The 17,343-nt window shown below is 36.7% G+C and overlaps 1 protein-coding gene across 1 annotated transcript in view; it reads right to left on the bottom strand.

The window, feature by feature from the left end:
* The window catches only part of SEMA3A (semaphorin 3A), a 169,876-nt gene that overhangs the window by 10,106 nt on the left and 142,427 nt on the right, over nt 1-17,343 (bottom strand). Inside the window, exons 12-15 of the mRNA XM_086611182.1 lie at nt 15,891-16,110; nt 10,640-10,731; nt 7,630-7,671; nt 1,801-1,958 (exon numbers count right to left, since the gene is read on the bottom strand). Coding sequence (XP_086467308.1) covers nt 1,801-1,958; nt 7,630-7,671; nt 10,640-10,731; nt 15,891-16,110 — 512 coding nt within the window. The remainder of the gene's footprint in view (nt 1-1,800; nt 1,959-7,629; nt 7,672-10,639; nt 10,732-15,890; nt 16,111-17,343) is intronic.

The following is a 17,343-nucleotide window of genomic DNA, read 5'->3' as shown; positions in this document are numbered from 1 at the left end:
TTTATTCTGCTGCTGCTGCTGCCAAGGGAAAGCTGGGGGGAAGTAGCGGGGGGGGGGAGGGCGCGGTGGAGAGGGAAAAGCGTCTTTTTCTGAATGCATTGTCAGGATCCCAGTCTCCCAGGAGCTCGGTCTGCTGTTTAATAAGTTGGAGAGACAGATAAGGAAAAGACAAAGAGCCCTATTTCTGCCATCAGTGTAAGCAGATGAATGACAGGATGATGCGCTCTACGGGTCTTGATATGGGCTGGGAGTAGGAAAGGGCGCTAGTGAATGCTGATAAAGGATGAAGTTCAGGGATAAAGATTAGTAGGGAGGTAGGAGAGAAGAGTGATTCAGTGATTCCTGACCTTACTGTCTCCTTCGACTTAGAGGCAGTACTCAACCACATTGACTTCTAACCCGTAAAACTTTCAGATCAAATCAATCTCTGAGACTGTCCTTGAATTCAGTTCCCTCTCCTCTCTTTCCTCCTCCTCCTACAGAGAAACTGCCGTGCTCTCACCACAAATTTGAATTTAGCCCATGCAGCTGAGAAAATTTGACCAGCTCTTCTTTTGAGATGGGTTCAGTTTCTCCTTTTTAATTATTTTCTAAAGAATTTCCCAAAAAGCTTGTCTCAGATTAACTCTGTTTCCTAGTGCAAAAATAGAACCTGATGTTCCACAAGCAGTTTTTTCTTTTGTCATCAGTATTTGTTTAGGATACATTGTAATGTAAACCTTGACATTTTAATTCCCTCCATCTGAAAAGTCTGTGACACAAATGTTCCTTCCCAGCCTTCACCACAGTTCATCTCCTGCAACAACCAATCCAAATCTGGAATTTGGAGTCCTGACATTCTCAACTAAGTATTTGCTACCATTAATTTTATGTATATAAACCCTTGTATATAAACCCTTGGATTCCTTGTTTCTTCATAAGTGCAAGATGTTTGGCATACTTGATTTAATGTGAGCACTTTTTCATCATTTTAGCCAATTTATCATGGGAATCTCAAGACTACACCAATGTCTGCTTTTATTTGCATGTTATTATCCACTCATTCCTAATTTCTACTTCAGGAGCTAAGTTCTGTTCAATAACTAGCTTATAGAGTTTAAAAGAAAGCATTTCAGAGATGAAGGCAAACAAAGAAAATATTATTTTAAATCTTCAGATCAAGCAACTAGGTTTTCTAAATCTTTTATTAAAATGGTATTTTTCACTTGCAGAGTCTGTTTTCCCTTAACTTTTGCATTGCAAACCCTTTAGCATCAGTACAGAGTGAACGTAAAATAGTGGCTGTTCTGATCTGGTAGCACTTAGAGACACATCAACACATACAAGTTATGCTTTTGAATAATAACAACGTTATATATATCACTAAAAATTAACTTTCCATTCATGTCCAAACACTTTATAAATATTTCCTTTGAATCAGAATTAATGAAAATGCAGAATAACTTACTTGAGTAAGAAGTACTTTTATTTTAATCTCAAGCCCCTTCCTCATGTTACAGAAAGGGAATTTTTTCTTTTTGCTCTTTATTACTGAGTATAAACTTATGAATCCATTTCAGAGACAACTCTTTTCTGAATGTTTTCTTACAACAGCTTTTAAGCCAACCCAAGAAGTAGCAGTATTCACTTTAAATCAACCAAGACTTCATATTGTTTGTAACTCCCACAATTATGTTTTCTTTGGAAGAGAAAGGGCTCGAGTTAACCATCCCATGAAAAATCTCCAAAGCCCTCTGGTCATATCGAGACCATCAGTTAAAACAAATAGCAAACCATGCAGACATCTGAAACTGTCCCTACCTCTTAGCAGTGGGGAAGTAACGTGAGCAAGATGAACCGTCCCAGGCACAGTAAGGGTCTCTTGCAAGGCAACACTCAGCACATGCTTTCCCGTACACATCACAGCGGTGTAAAGGAAGCTGTGAAACTCCAGTGGCTGAGCCAATGTAGAGTTGTTGCTGTTATAAAAGTTAAAAAAAAAAAAATAATGAAAAATTGCACATTACCAAGTTTTTGCTAAGAAAGCATAAAAAAAAGATATACAATAATATGTTAGTACAGTTACAAATACAATAAAGGATCATAATCCTGATGTACATTAAAAGAAGGAGAAGAGAATTTTCCTCAGGGGAAAAAAATTAAATCGCAAAATCTTTTGATTTTGATATGAAGCTCTCGGTGGCTTCTCTAAACAGTAAGAAAAATCCAAATTCTCTTCCATTTTTTCTTTTGTATTCAGATCCCTGCACTGGGAAAACACTGCAATCAATGACAGAACACAAAGGAGAACATACTTTTGAATTTAAAGAAAAAGAACGTCAATGTAAATTTCTTATATATGACTTTGATTTGTGTATGTGTGTGTGGAAACCCAAAGTAAATTATTTCAGACTGATGGTAAGATATTTCAGCTTGGAAGTGCTGCCATGCACGCACTTCTTTGCATGTCTGATAATTCTGACTCTTCATACTCTTTTCTATAGGTGACACACACTAATTGAAGCATACCTTCAACAAGGGAAGATGGCTTACTTTATTTTGGATAAAAACCAATATTGAGTGTAAGATGTAGTTCAAATGCAGAGAAAAGTCATCAAGTAATTAAAAAAACATGCATACAAAATGAACTACAGTTTTGCATGGCATCACAACAGAATATCTTGTCTCTCTCAATTCCCTCTCTGATATCAAATTCATGTGATCCATTAGGGAAGTTGGACCCCAGAGGGACATAAGGAAACTGAACTACTTGATCCCACATGAAAGTCCAAACAGAGATATTTCAGCTTAGCGTTAATTCACAAAGAAAACAAGTATGAGCGTAGTAAGTAACTAAAGTTCCCTCTGAGATGTAAAACTAGGGGAAAACAAAACAAACAGATAAACAAAAATTAAATGGTATAATCCTTCTGTTTTGGAAACGCAGACATTTTGCTATCAAAAGTTTAAAATTTGTCACCCAGCACCCATGGTGGAGCAATTAACACATGTCCATTTAAGGTCTCACTCCAAGCAGTCTCACCAAGAAAATACAAATTGGTATTCATTTTTCTCTCTTAGAAAATACAAAACTGTTGTGAAAAATAGGATTTTAAGAAATATTATCAAAATTCCTCATCTCCTGCACTGTGATGTCCCAGAGATATCATTTCCCAGGAATTTGGGGATGGAAGGTGGCTGAGGTCATCTACCTACTAGAAATGACGAGCACTGGATACCAGTAGACAGCAAAACCAAAAACACTCAAGAAAGGTGGTGCATTAACTTCTCTCAGAGACAGCAGCTTGGCAGTTTATACAGACATATTAATTGTAACAGAAACATCCCGTGCATTTATATAAACACCAGTATTTTCTCAAGGAAAATATGACAAGGAAAGCACCCAGAGGAAAATTCACTGGTAAACTGAAAACTAAGCCCTCTTTAAGCAGCTGCTTCCATTTATTATAGCGCCATAGCTGGGCTGCAAACCCACATTCTCTGAGCAAAAAATCTCTGACCACACAGAGGTCTGCACAAAGCCTGAACTGTACATACCAGTCCCCAGTTAGTGCTGTATCCTTGAGAAGATGACAGGCAGCAGACAAGATACGTTGATTCCTTCTAACTTAAGTCACTTAATTAGGTACCCAGCTTATGTGTACATTCTGCTGTAAAAAGAGCAGCAATTCAAATCGTAGGTGACCTAAACATTTCTCAAGGGACGCCTTTTCTCTTTACTGATTATAGGCTCAGCATAGGTCAAATTAGAGCTTCAGTTAAGTATCTCAAATGTCCAGATGGTATTGATCGGAGTTCTGTGTAATTGGGGCATTAATATCTATATAAACATGTAGCAATGTGTGGTGCAACTAATATAAAAATCAACCCAGAGAATGCACATGGGAAAATAAAGAAGAATGGTGTGATGGTTTCCTATACACCCCTGTAACCAATTTAATCTTTTCAAAAACTCTTCTCTGATTTCTAATAAATGTCTTCAGAATTAAAGAATGACCAGCCACACATCAGAAAAAAAAACATAAGTGAGGCCAAAATAGGGTTACTTAAAGATTCTATTCCTTGTAGATAAGTTCATAAAGTTCAGTCAGTGAACTACAGCATGTGTTTCAGGTGCTGCACAGCCTGAAGGCTGCTGCCCTGTTTGCTGCTCTTCTGATCATGGTTTTAGGCTCCAGCTGGTGATCATTATTCTGGACACTAATAATATATAAATCCAGGCAGTATGAAATTCAGAAAATAGTGATAGAATGATTTGCATCAATGGCCTGACCCTACTTTGCCATACATACTCATACTGCCTTTTGGGCAAAGAGTGTCTCCCAAGAGGTTGTTAAATTAATAAATCAGCTGATTAACAGATCAAACTGGGGGGGAGTGGGAGGGGGGAAATTGTCCTCTAAAAAGTATCAGAACTCCAGAAAAGCTAAGGAGACTAAAGTTTTAAGCAATCCAGTGGTTTCTGTTTGCCCCACGGTGCTGCCCAAAATGCAGACTTTCCCTAGATGTCAGACAAAGAGATAATTGAGAATTTTCCATTCACAATTTAAAAAAAAAAAAAAAAAAAAGGTAATGTTTAAAAAGAAGAACTTAGGCAGAATTTTAAAAGGAACTTTAGGAAACATCCCTTTTAATTTAATTTAATGTCTTGAAAAGTAATTGATGCAGAATAGTCAGGAGGCTGTTTGAGTGACATACCCATTTTTTGAGCTGGACCTTTCTACGTACCCACTGTGGACAAAAATGGCTATTTCCGAATAAAATTCAGTACTTTGTGAAAAGTACTGTAAAAGTAGTCACTAAGGTCTCTCTGAAGGTCTCTGTTTTGCCTCTGATTGAGAATCTTATGGAGGAGAAACAAAAACTCTTCCTAGCAGTTCACCAGACAAGGAGCTGGCCTTTATCAGCCAAAGATCTCCTTGTTTTTTTCCCATCTTACCAGAAATCCAATAGCTTTTCGAAACAAGAGGATCACAAACTTGACTCTGAGAAAAAGATGAGAGCTTGCTCCACAAAGAGTCACCTTCGATTGAAAACCAAGCCTGACTTTGTGGCCTGCTCCCACATTTTTAAATCAAGGGAAAAATTATGGAACCCTACCTGATAGGCTTAAGGCCAACGGATAGCCAGGGACTCACTGGAAGTCTGGCTGCCACAGAACTGTGAATCTAAGTGGGTGCAGGGTGTTAGAGTGGCTCTAGGATGCTGTCCTCTGAAGGTTTGTGTCTGTTGCTACCCATGTATGAGTTGTTCAGGTAATAAGGCTATCGAAACCTAATGCTCTGAACTCAGAGGAATGCACAGCTTCAGTGAGAAAACAGAAATATAATTCCCGTGAGTTAAAGACAACAGAGTTGAGAAAGACTGTATCAATGCTTGGTCTTGCATGTAAAGGCTAAATTTCCTTGCTCAAAGTCACTCTTACTCAAGGGCCAAGTTTGTATCACAGAGAGAGGCATGAGAGCCTTAGAGTTTTCCATAATTTAAAAGTTATGCTAAGTTCTGCTCCTGAAGTATTTGTGGATTTTGCTCTCTAGGAAGAAGACTCATTTGTAACATATCATATCGGCATGTTTGCAAAAGAGGTAGCTTTGAGCAACTAGTGTAGTAAAAATTAAAAAATAAGGAGAAATATCCATACTGTGTTTTTATAAACTTAACAATTTATATGAATTGTTAGTGTGAAAAGAAAGTGAAGTGACTGTTTTAAAGTTTTCCAGTAGGACATGCTGGTTTTACTGTTTACATTTCATGCTCCTGCTTTCTACAATGCATAAAATTATCGTGCTGTTTATGTGAAAAACACCCTGCTTATCAGAACACAATGAGTAAAGTGTTTGAATTATAAAACTACAGTATTTTAAAATCATAAATATAAATGGAAACATGTTGCCATATACTTATTTGATACAGAGACACAATGCCAAAAGCTTGTCATACTGTATGATGATTCTGTCATTTTTAGCCTCAGGCTGGTTGATTTTTCATGAGCTTAACTCTGCCTGAATAACTTGTGTTTTATGCTCTTTTTTAGCTTTAGACAATCTTAGCAAACTTAGTGGAAATTTGTTTTTTAAAAGACGCAGGGAAAATCGTAAACTCTCCCGAATAACTGAAGATACTTTGAGGAAGAGGTTGTATGAAAACACATGGTCCGTTATCAAACCCAATTGGCTGCTTTAAAGGAATGTACTTATAAAAATAATCCAAAGCAGAGCGTTGTGGTATTATGTGGACATATATACAACTTGACAGGTTTGTTTTTAAATATCCCAGTATTCAATAGTACATTTTTTTTTATCCTGCCCTTTTTGTTGGTTTAGGTGGTAAACTATGTTAGAAGAGTGGCCTGAAACAAAATGTTTACTGTCAAATACATGAAGGTTTTCAGACAACTTTCCTAAATACAGTGAATACTGAGTTAAATATGTAGCATTTCAAAGATAATATTGGGCTCTGTCTGTTACAGAATGAATTTAACTTCTGTTTCATAATGTATAGAATGAGGTAGATGAATTAACTAAAGCTTATTTATAACACACACAATTTTCAGTTCACCCAGTCCTGGAAGTAATATCAAATCTCCTCTTCACTGACAAGGACATTAATGGAAAAATTAATGGGTGTGAACAAGTTGCTTGTATTTACCAAATTAGGCTCCAAATCAACACAAATATGAACAAGCAAAAAAAAAGTTTATTATGTTAAATTTGACATTCAATTTTATGTCTCAGACTTCTCAGACGGGAAATGACAGTGGCTGGGATCCATCTACCTAATTCCAGGCAGAAGTGGAAGAAAGGCCCCTAATACCCACTTCATTCCCGGACTGCAAACCAATGTTCTTTGCATGACTGCATAATTCATCAATCAGCTGCTTCACAAAGAATCCTAATAGTAATTGCCCATATTTGCTCAGAAATGCAGAAATCATCTTTACTTTAAATCAGACAAAACTTTAGCTCCATCCATCAAGAAGACCCATTCATTTTAGTTATGGTCTGGTCTACAATGAAGGCTATAATACATTTATTTTCTTTAACAAGTTAGTTATTAAGGCACTCAACAGAAAGTAGGAAATATAAATTCTGGAACCCGTATCTTAACCATGTCACTGAACCAGAAGGCCATGGAAAATTTGGACTAAATCAGATCTACCCTCTTTCTTAAAGCTGGGTGGTGCACATCCAGGAACGGAATGGGCATTGGACAGAAAGACAGGAGGATGTTTTATTTCTAGTCTTTGCATCCGCTATCTGCATTTTGTACCAGACCATTCCTCCAGAGACTAGAACTAGTCTCATTAATGCAATGGATCAAGTTTGGCCACTCTTTTTGAACAGTTTCGCTGTCATGAGAACATTCCATAACGTGATTTTTTTTCCTGAGAGCCTCCAGACAGTTGGTTAGTTTGTGTTTAGTTTCCACCTTACCAGTAAGTAACACAAACTAGGCTTTTCCTTTCTTCTTTGCGTGTCACGTTTTCCTGAGAAACTACTGATGTTTATACAAAGGGTTGGGATGCTGCTGCTGTAATTAATATGTCTCTACTGACTGCCAAGTTACTGTCTCTAAAAGACAGAGACCAATAAATATTTAAAAGTGATTTAAAGTTTGTGCACATAGTACCTGTTTTGTGGAAATCTTCATGGCTGAAATAACAGTGGGTTCCTAGGAGAAAAAAAGAGTTAAAGTATAAAATGAGTTATATAAACATAAAAGTTCTGCTAGAATGCTATTTGTAGAAACCTTGAAATTAAACTAGGCACTCCTTAGCAATAGCGCTTCGTGTTGTCTTTCACAGTGGAATATTTTCTAGCTATACGAGCATTAGAATGCACGTACATATCTGGGTGCATCTTTGATTGTAGGTATATAATTTTCCATGACTCTTACAGCCTCATTGTGATTACCATGTTACTAGTTTCATGTCTTGAAATTAATTTCTACACTTAATATAAATACATTTAAAGTATCTCCTAGGAAATATCAAAATAATAACGGCTGTATCAAAGTATGTAGATACTATATCAAAGGTGATAACACTGAAACAAGCAACACCCTTTAACCATATCAAGGTGAAAACCCCCTTCCTGCAAAATCTTATTCATAAGAACAAGTCTTAAACCCAAGCATAATCTGCTTGACTGCACTGCAGTATTCACATACAAAGAAGTTGCTCATATTTGCAGAATACAGAACTGAAACTGGCAAGAATTTTTTTTGTACCTGGAATATCCATTATTTAATCAACCAAATGGGTCATTAGGAGGAGAGTTATTGTTCTCCTAGCTAAATCTACTCTTAATTATACTATCTGTAGTAAGCAGATGTTAAACCAATGTCTACTTTCTTACACAAAAGACTGTAGGAAACGTTTAATAGAATAACTATATTTAGATCTGATTAAAAGGCTGTTACACTTTTTAGGCCCAGCTTCTTGAATGGATTTAATCCTGAGAGTAAAAGTGGCATCAGTTGGTTACAAAGTCAATTCTGTACGGATTTTATTCCATCTAAAAATCTACTAGTGATCCCACGCACCATGCTATTGGTTATGTACATTAATAAAGTCCTTATTAAACTTTTACACTCATGTAGCTCCCAACTAGCTTATCCTGGGAGAATGTGATATGAGTCAGTGGATGTTGAGCATGTAGACCTGCCTTTACAAATGGGGTAAGAGACCCTACATTAGAAAGCATCAATTTAGTGTAACATTTGAATGAAAATTGAACTCATTGGTTTGTTTACTCAGCTGTTCAGAGAAATATCTCACGAATGGGGTTAAAGGAGGCATCCGTTATCAATGTAACAGATATGGAAGACTTTCAGTTTGGTGGAATTATACATGAGAAGCATTGCATTCAGCACATTTCGGTTTAAGCATCAAAATACATTCTTTATGATGCACATAGACTCTTTAGTAACTAAAGAAAATTTACAATTGGTTAAAGTACATTTAAAATCTGTTACAAATTCTCTATTGAAAGATCTGTATCTTACGTATACAAATTCTGCTTATTCCACTGAAGTACGTTAATACCCTCTTTAAGGCTTAAATGTATGCTGAAGGAGACAAATGAGCTTTCAAGTAAATCAGAACACCAAAATCCTTTCGTGTAATGAATAAACAGACATGCAAAGTAAAATATCAGGTTTGAATTTGCCATTAAGCATGCTATTTGTGTAAAGCCATTCTGTAATAAAACTTTAACTCCATTTATTTTCTTTCTTTCACTTTTATATTTCTCTGTTCTCCTTTAGCTTGGCACTTGTACCTGATTTAAGAAGGAGATTCATACATTATCAACAATTGCCAAATTACCCTGCATTAATGTAATGACTTTTGCGTGTATTAAAAAGGGGAAAAAAAGCTGGGAGCCACAAATTACTTGTCTCATTTTCTCCTCGTAGTTTCTACTTTATTTTTCTGTTAAAAAAAAAAAGGAAAGAAAAACCCCTACTATTCTGCCCTCAAAAACCTCCATGGATTGCAGAAACAGAGATATCCATTTATCAGTGGTATCTTGCACTTGAAACAGTGGTTTCTGTGCAAGACTGGTAGCAGTAGAGGCAAGATTGTCCATAAGAAAAAAATAAAAATAATATTGAAAATAATAATAACAACAAGATCTACAAGCTCTGGTTTTGTCTGTTCAGAAACGAAAGATGAAGGGTTGGCAACTGAGTATGATGAGAACACGGTGGTTGGGTCCCTGTGGCAGATTTTGAGCACAGCCCTTGTCAGCACATCTGGAATGAGACCACGCAACACGGGGCTCTCCGAGCACTCAAGCATCATCTTCACGCTGGTAGATTAACCTTGTCCTCCTAGCTAGGTATCAACCCCTAGAAAGCCTGGAGCCTGTGAAATGGTGCCATAAAACGGCACTGACAAAAAGAATAACGTGGGGAATGTAAATGATTCGTTGCTGTGTACAAAACAGGAGACATCCCTGGGTTCTGTCTGGAAAGCGTTTGAAAGGTTTACTCAGACTTGACTTGCAGAAGTGCTTATGGGATGCCTTATTTTTTAGGTGGCTTAGATAGGAAAAATGGAAGAGATTGATTTTCATAAAAAAGTACTAAAGATTAGGGGGTGTTTATGGTGTCTTGTGTCAAACCATGAAAATGAGACCCTAAAGTCACCTTTGAAAATATAAACACTTTCTTTGTTTCTCAGATTATCAGGCATAAGAAAACTGTGCAGACAACTATTTTTCCCGAAGTATCTTTCTAGAGTTACATTATGCTGATAATCTCTATACTGTTAAGAGTTTATGCATCTATAAAATTTGTGTACTGCATATCTCTGTGGGAGAAAACAGACAGGCATTATTCCCAGACTTGCACAGATATGTATTTAACTACAGCATGTAATGGCACTAAGATTCAGAGATACTAATTTACTTTTTAAACCACAAAACAAGAGCCCAGAATGCCAAGTATTTTATCATTAACCTCCAGCGAGCACTGAATGTTTCAAGGTTTATTTTGACTAGTGTCTGGGTCTCTAAACGACAAGCTAATTAGAGGGGTATGCCAGGCTATTCCTTGGCTAGACTGCAAGGAGTTCAGTTTGCAGCTGTCCACAGAGAAATCTACAACCTGACACTTGAAATTTAGCTGCACTTACCCGAAAGACTGTCATTTCTTCCAGCAAGACTTCCTCTAATTCATGCCAAGTCTCCTTAGGAATTGAAACCACTTTAAGAACTGTTCCAATATCTTGAAAAGGAAAAAAAAAAAAAGTTTTCAGGTGCTTGAGAAGCATACTTCAGCTTCAGAGCAGCCAGAGTTTCTTGTAGTATGTAATTATTTCACATATAAAGATTGTGAAGCTACATATCACTGAGCACTCATCATTCAAAACAGCAACTGCTATTTAAAACAATGTAGAAAAACATTGAATTTCAGTCGGACATTTCACTGAAGACTTTCAATTATCAAAATGCAACAAAGAAGATAAATACTACTATAGTTACTAAAGAATGAAAAGGACTGAAATGCTATTTAAGTGACAGTATAAAATGACAGATGTTTCAGTCATTTAATTGAGGAAGGAAATGCACTAAATTTACGCAGACGTGTTTTATTGTCCATTTTGAATATTATGTTCGTCATTCTCAAAATGCATGTGAAGATGCTGTCAGAAGGCTCAGTATGGATATAAAAACATCTGGACAAATGTTCTTAGACAGATGAAGCTGTTAGATCTCTTAAGTACATGCAATCTTCCCTGTGTCAAACAAAGTACGTAAGATGTATAAGCCCCTTAAGGCATCGATATTTCTCTGTGTGTTAGAGACCAGTCTTCGCTGAGGGGTAAAAAGTAATACAACTTGTATCTTCTGTTTAGAAATAGGTGTGTGCCAGCATTTTAATACTCTATCCATTTACATTCTTGGGGTTTTGTAACTGGCTTTAATATGAACAAGGTCAACACTTGAAATTCCAGAGCTACAGCCTTTGGTTTTGTGAATATGGTTGAGGATTAAGGTCGTCTCTGTTTTACAGCTTCTGCATCTGCAATTTATTTGTTTGTTTCCATGAACAGAATTTTCAGGGAACAACAACAATAAAGAATAATTTCTAGGTTGGTACACATCACTGCAGACTCTCTGAAATGGAAACACTCTGGATATGACTCTTCTTCTTAACCAGCCAAGTGTAATGCCATGTAAATATATCATGGGAATGACAACTACGTTCCTGAAGACTTTTCATGTTGCACAGTCTATATCAGTAATAGTTTAGGAAAATATAAGTCATTTTAAATGGACAAAATTCTTAAAGTAACAGAACTATAAAGATCAATATTCTCAAAACAAGAATTAATCGACAATTACACAAAATCGAAACATATTTTGTATGTGTATATATAGCGTGTTAGTTGAAACTTCTTGTTAAAAAGATAACTCACCACTTCTATATTGAAAATCTTTATAAAATTTAAACAAATAGATTACACAGATTGAAAATGTTTTCATAAGGTGACTAAATTAAAAGCTATTGATTGAATGAGAAAATTCTGGTAGTTCAACTACTTTACATGAATTTGGATTAAAATATTCTAGAAATCCTAGAATATCTTGTAGAGCAGAGATTTTCATTTTTTCCATCTGCTCCCCTTTAAGCAGATGTTGGTTTCTAAGCATATTTTTTTTTAAGTTTAGAAAGAAGTGGGTTTTTTCCACAAAATATCTACATCGCTGTTTTCTTTCTTTAGCCACAAATCCATAAATTCTTTTTTTAAAAGAAAAAAACCCAGTTCTTTCTTAAAACAACAACAAAGCAAAGCACAGGGGGTGTTTTTATTACTTAGGCAGGTACATGTACAAACTAAGCTAGTAATATATACTAGATAAGTTGTTTTGGAAGTGGCTTTCATTATGGTTACTGGTGCTAATTGAATATATTTAATTCAAGAAATATTGAGAACAATACAGAAATAATGTAATATAAACTTTAAAACAAGAAGGAAAAAAAAAATTCTACCACAGAGTAATTCAAAAGAACAGATAATTTAGTGTTACTTATATTTTTAATTTAATGGATGAGTTTATTTCCTAATTATCCTGATAATTTGATGACTGTGGTTTTGAGGAAAATATATTGTATGGGTAAAAAAGACAGCATTGACATAATAAATATAACAGTGTAGCAAGGTATCATGACTACATTCTGTGTTGGACTACGGCTGTCCTCAGTCACAATCCATCAAATGCCATATTCTAGAAATAAAGGGGGATGTTTGATAAAACAGCACAAGGGAAGATGTGGGGTCTGTGTGGGCACTGAGCAGACACCAATTCTCCACATAACGTTTCAAAAAAAGGTCTGACTTTTAAGTGGATCCTGCAACAATTACAGTTGCTTGATGCTCAAGAAAGCCTCTGAGGTCAAAGATACACTGTGTTAATCACTACAGCGACTCTGGTCAAGCCATAGGTACCAAAGTGGGGCTTTATCTGAGTTCTAGATCAAGTTTTACAGAGTAGTATTTCAAACAATTTCACACAAATGGAATCAGACTTCTCCTTCAGGATCAATGGGCTCTGCTCAGCAAGATAAGATTACTGTTATTAATTTGCTTTACTGACAGATGTACCTTGGCTGTGCCAAATGATCCCAAACATCAGACACTCAGGATAAGCATTGAGTGCATATCTTGAATCCTGTTTTTTTTTCCTGATATAATTTCAAGCATGTCGATAACGATTTTATTTCCATTGTGAAACACACTGGTACAATCACAGTGGGAAAGAAACTGCTCTGCTAAAGATTTCACCCACAGGAAAGGAAAATGTGACCACATCGGATGGCTATTAATTATGTTGTGTTCAATTATCATCAGTTATTCAACGAAAAGGAAAAAAAAGGTATTTCTTCAACATATTGAAGTTCAGCAGCATGTGGGAATAATGTAGATTGCTGCAACGGCAGTGGGAAATTACAGAGAAATGTATCTAATCTGATGGGACAGACCTGCACAGAGAAATCCATGCATCCCTCAAAGAGTTCAATTCTGGCTTTGTCATAGGTCCAGATCATCGAGTGGAAAACTGGACTGTGACTAGAGTCCCTAATCTGCTCCCTAGTTTGTTATTCATTTGGGTAAGATGTAATATGTGCTGATTGTGTGTCTGTTTCTGGTTCCTTTGACTGTGACCAGCCGGCTCAGTGCAGCTTTCTGGCAGAAGGCAGGCAGGGCCTCAGTTCTGCCTCTTTTCCTTTCCCCCTGTGTGGAAGATGCCCTTTCCTCATTCTGAAAACCACAATAAGGATAGTGAGCTCAGAGGAGCATCTTTTGTGCCCCAGCTCCAAGCACAGGTGTTGTAATGCCTGTTCCTGTCCCATGTGGGTATAACCTTCTGCCGGAGAAAGAGCAGTTTCTATGGACAAACGTAATATGTCAAGAAATAATAACACTACGCACTTACGAAGCTGTGGTTTTGGTGCTGAAATCTCTTTTGGCAAGTGCAAGCAGTAATCTTTCAATACTTTTCTTACAGTTCTTGGGCACAAATATCAGCAAATTTGGATGGGATCCAGAGCACTTACCACACACCTGAATATCAGTGGTTTAGGAAATAAAGTGAGTGCCTAAATTCTCAACTATAAGGTAAGAGCTAGATATCATTGAGGCTCTTTCAGAGGGAGCCTGGCTAATTTAGATAAGAATCACTATATGTAATGATAACTATCTAAAAGCTATAGCTCAGGTTTAAGCAATTCTTCCTGTATTGTCTGAAAACAGGCAGTACAGAGAACTTCTGCATAACTATTCATCTTACTCTAATAGAGGTCTCAAAGAAAGTGCAATGAATCTCTCTCTGGAAGTACTTATCTCTCTCCCTTGCAGAAACCAAGGCATCTTTTTCAGACTGAATACCAAACTTTGGTGAGATAAATGCCACCTCTTGTGCTCAAGATGTAGAAATAAATCAGCTCGTTATGTTTGTTCAGCACCATACTCTGGATGCTGAAGGGCTTGTTCCCTCACATCACAGCCAAGAGGAGTCTTGCCATTAATTCTTTTTTCTGGGCTGAATCAGGTCATAGAAGACTTGTTGAAAGGCACAAAACACTGCCAATTGTAGACGGTATTGAAGTCTCTGATGTGTGATGGAAAAACTATGTGTTGTGTAAAATCACATGAAACTACTTTTCAATGTTTTATGTAAGAACATATTGTAGTGCTGGTATCTAATAACTCAGTTCACAGCTTTAAAGAGCTGGAACACTTTCTGCAGAGCTGCATTTCCTGGAGTAAATGTTCTGAATTGCTACGCATGCACTGTGTTTGGTACACAAAGCTTCATCAGCTCTCAGTTTACTCATAATATATTTCAGGCATCAACATGAAAGAGACCTCAGGATTTATTACTTTCGAAATCTGACCTCAGGTCTAGAGCACCAGAACTGCATTTAAAGCAAGTCAAAAATTGGACTGTTATAAGACAGACAGACGTATAGCCAGATATTTTTCAGTCCAAAGCTGAAAAGAAACAGTGGGGTTTGATTTGTTTTGACTTCACGATGCCAATGTCTAATTACTAGCAATTACGTTCAATAGAAGTTTAAAATACTTTTATTCAACATAACTGAAACACCAGCCAGCTAATGGAATGTCTTCAAAGGTGAAGGAGCAGATCCAACAACTGCTAATCAGCATAGTTCTGAAGCCACTGAACTTAGATAAATGCATATCAGCTAATTTCTGGCCACTATTACTTCTCATTACTACCTTTCTGGAAAAATGGTCTTTTCTGAGTGCCTATTTCCACTTTTGATAAAATGCCCAAGTTGTATGATTCTGCAAATGATTTGGAAAGGATATCAAGTTTCTATTTGAATACCAGCTCTTCTTAAAACACTTTGTATGTGTCAGGTTATCTTCATATTAAGTAAAATGATGTACTCTTCTGGCTAAAGAGCTGGGCATCTTAAGGCAATACTTGAAATACTTGAAAGGCACACACGACATTTCCCATACCTGGATATTTGCCTCAATCATCTTAATGCTTCTTATGCTGCATTTCAAAATGGGTACCTCAAACCCCACATTTTAATACTAAATTATAATTAATAAGGCAAGATATTTCTAATAAAATTCCCTAATAACAGTAGTTGAAAAGAGAGTGGTTTGATCTTGATCCAGCTGGCGAAGAATTAAGTTATGCAGGCCACGGCCTGAACCTGTTACAGCGAACATATGTAACAAAGACCTCCCCACATGCACAATTTTCAGTCTTGCCCAAAAGTTTCACAGGTATACACTGGAACATAAATCAGCATTCTGTCTTTCAGAATACACAATTTTATCTCATCTGTGTCTCCATAATGCCTGGAGGAGCACACAGGGTAGATTCAAGACTTCTCACCTGTGCCAATGAACATCACATCATATTGGCCATCTTCTGCATCTACTCGATCTACCACTATCTGTGTGAACTGGTAATCCACATCCGTTTTGATCATGATTGGACGGTTGTTGATGGGGAATACTGGGTTGTACATAGCTGGATGACTTCTTGCAAACGTTATAACTTCATCAGGAAGGTCTTTGGTGGAATCAAAGCCTCCAAATGTTTTACTGGGACACTGGAAATAAAAAAGATAATGTTTTACATTTTATTATTAATCATTAGAAATATATTAGAAATCTATTGCATTACAATCATCTCAACTACTGCAGCCTATAATTAAATATGACAGAGGATCTAACTGTTCATGATAGACAGCAAAAGTTAATTCTATCACTAAAAGTCTCTATTTTTTTTTCATTTTGGAGTTAAATCAATATGGTTAACAGAATGTAAATGATCCTCATACATAATTTTTCTTACTACTATGCACTGCAAAAGGATTTTTAGTCATTTACTGATTAGCATTAATCTTTAGTTGGCAGAAGGAAGAAATCCTGATTTATCTAAAATCATTCAATATGAGACAATCATTTTCAGTATTCGGTAATGTATATAACAGAAAATTAATTAAATATCTTCAGAAGTTGATTGGAAATCATTTCCTCTCCTAGGAACCAAATCCTTAAATGCTGGGACAATTCCCTGGTCTACTGACTTTTCAAACTCCTGCTTGTCTCAACAAGCCTGTGTCATCCATATAGTCCCGATAACATGGATCCTGTTACACTAAATCAAATCAAATGAGTCATGTACTAAATGTATCTCTTCTCTCTTCATTGATTCTAAAGAAAGCCTCCTGTGAATGTTGCTGTTCATACTGTCAGTGTGAACAATAAAGTGAGACGAGTTTTGCTAAGGAACTGAAATAACTCCTCACCGTTGTGTACTGCACAGTAACAGAAAAGTTGGCGTTCCCTTAGGACTAAGCTCATCCCCATGAAGTAACACAGCAAAGAGTCTCTGCCCCTTTACGCAGCCACGGGTGGGCCAGACAGTTTTGCCTCTAATCTATGAAAAGCAGAGAATTCTCTGCTCATGTTCTCCCAACGTGAGCAAAACATAGAGGCTGAGAAGGGAAGGAGAGGTAAGATCATAGCTTTGGTATCCGCAAAAATATTTCTCCACTTTCACCTACCGCATGTTCCCATGGGGAGACTGGAGGACTGTGGCTAATCACCACTACTTGCCCTTGTCTCTTCTGTAGAATTGGTAAGTATTTTAGGAACAATTAGAGGCTACTTTAAAGTAAGCATTAGTAGTGTGTTAGTAATGTTGAATGGATGAAGAAAATGAGTCGTAATGGCATTACATCACCAGTCCAAAGATACTCAACAACCAATTTAGTGTCTCTCACTTCTAAACTGTTCAGATACCTATTTAAGACATATAAAATTCTGAAACCCAGTTG

The sequence above is a fragment of the Tauraco erythrolophus genome, chromosome 4 (assembly GCF_009769465.1).
Source record: "Tauraco erythrolophus isolate bTauEry1 chromosome 4, bTauEry1.pri, whole genome shotgun sequence".
NCBI classification, from domain to species: domain Eukaryota; kingdom Metazoa; phylum Chordata; class Aves; order Musophagiformes; family Musophagidae; genus Tauraco; species Tauraco erythrolophus.
The sequence above is the reverse complement of the archived record's forward strand: the minus strand, read 5'-3'. Positions and strand labels throughout refer to the sequence as shown.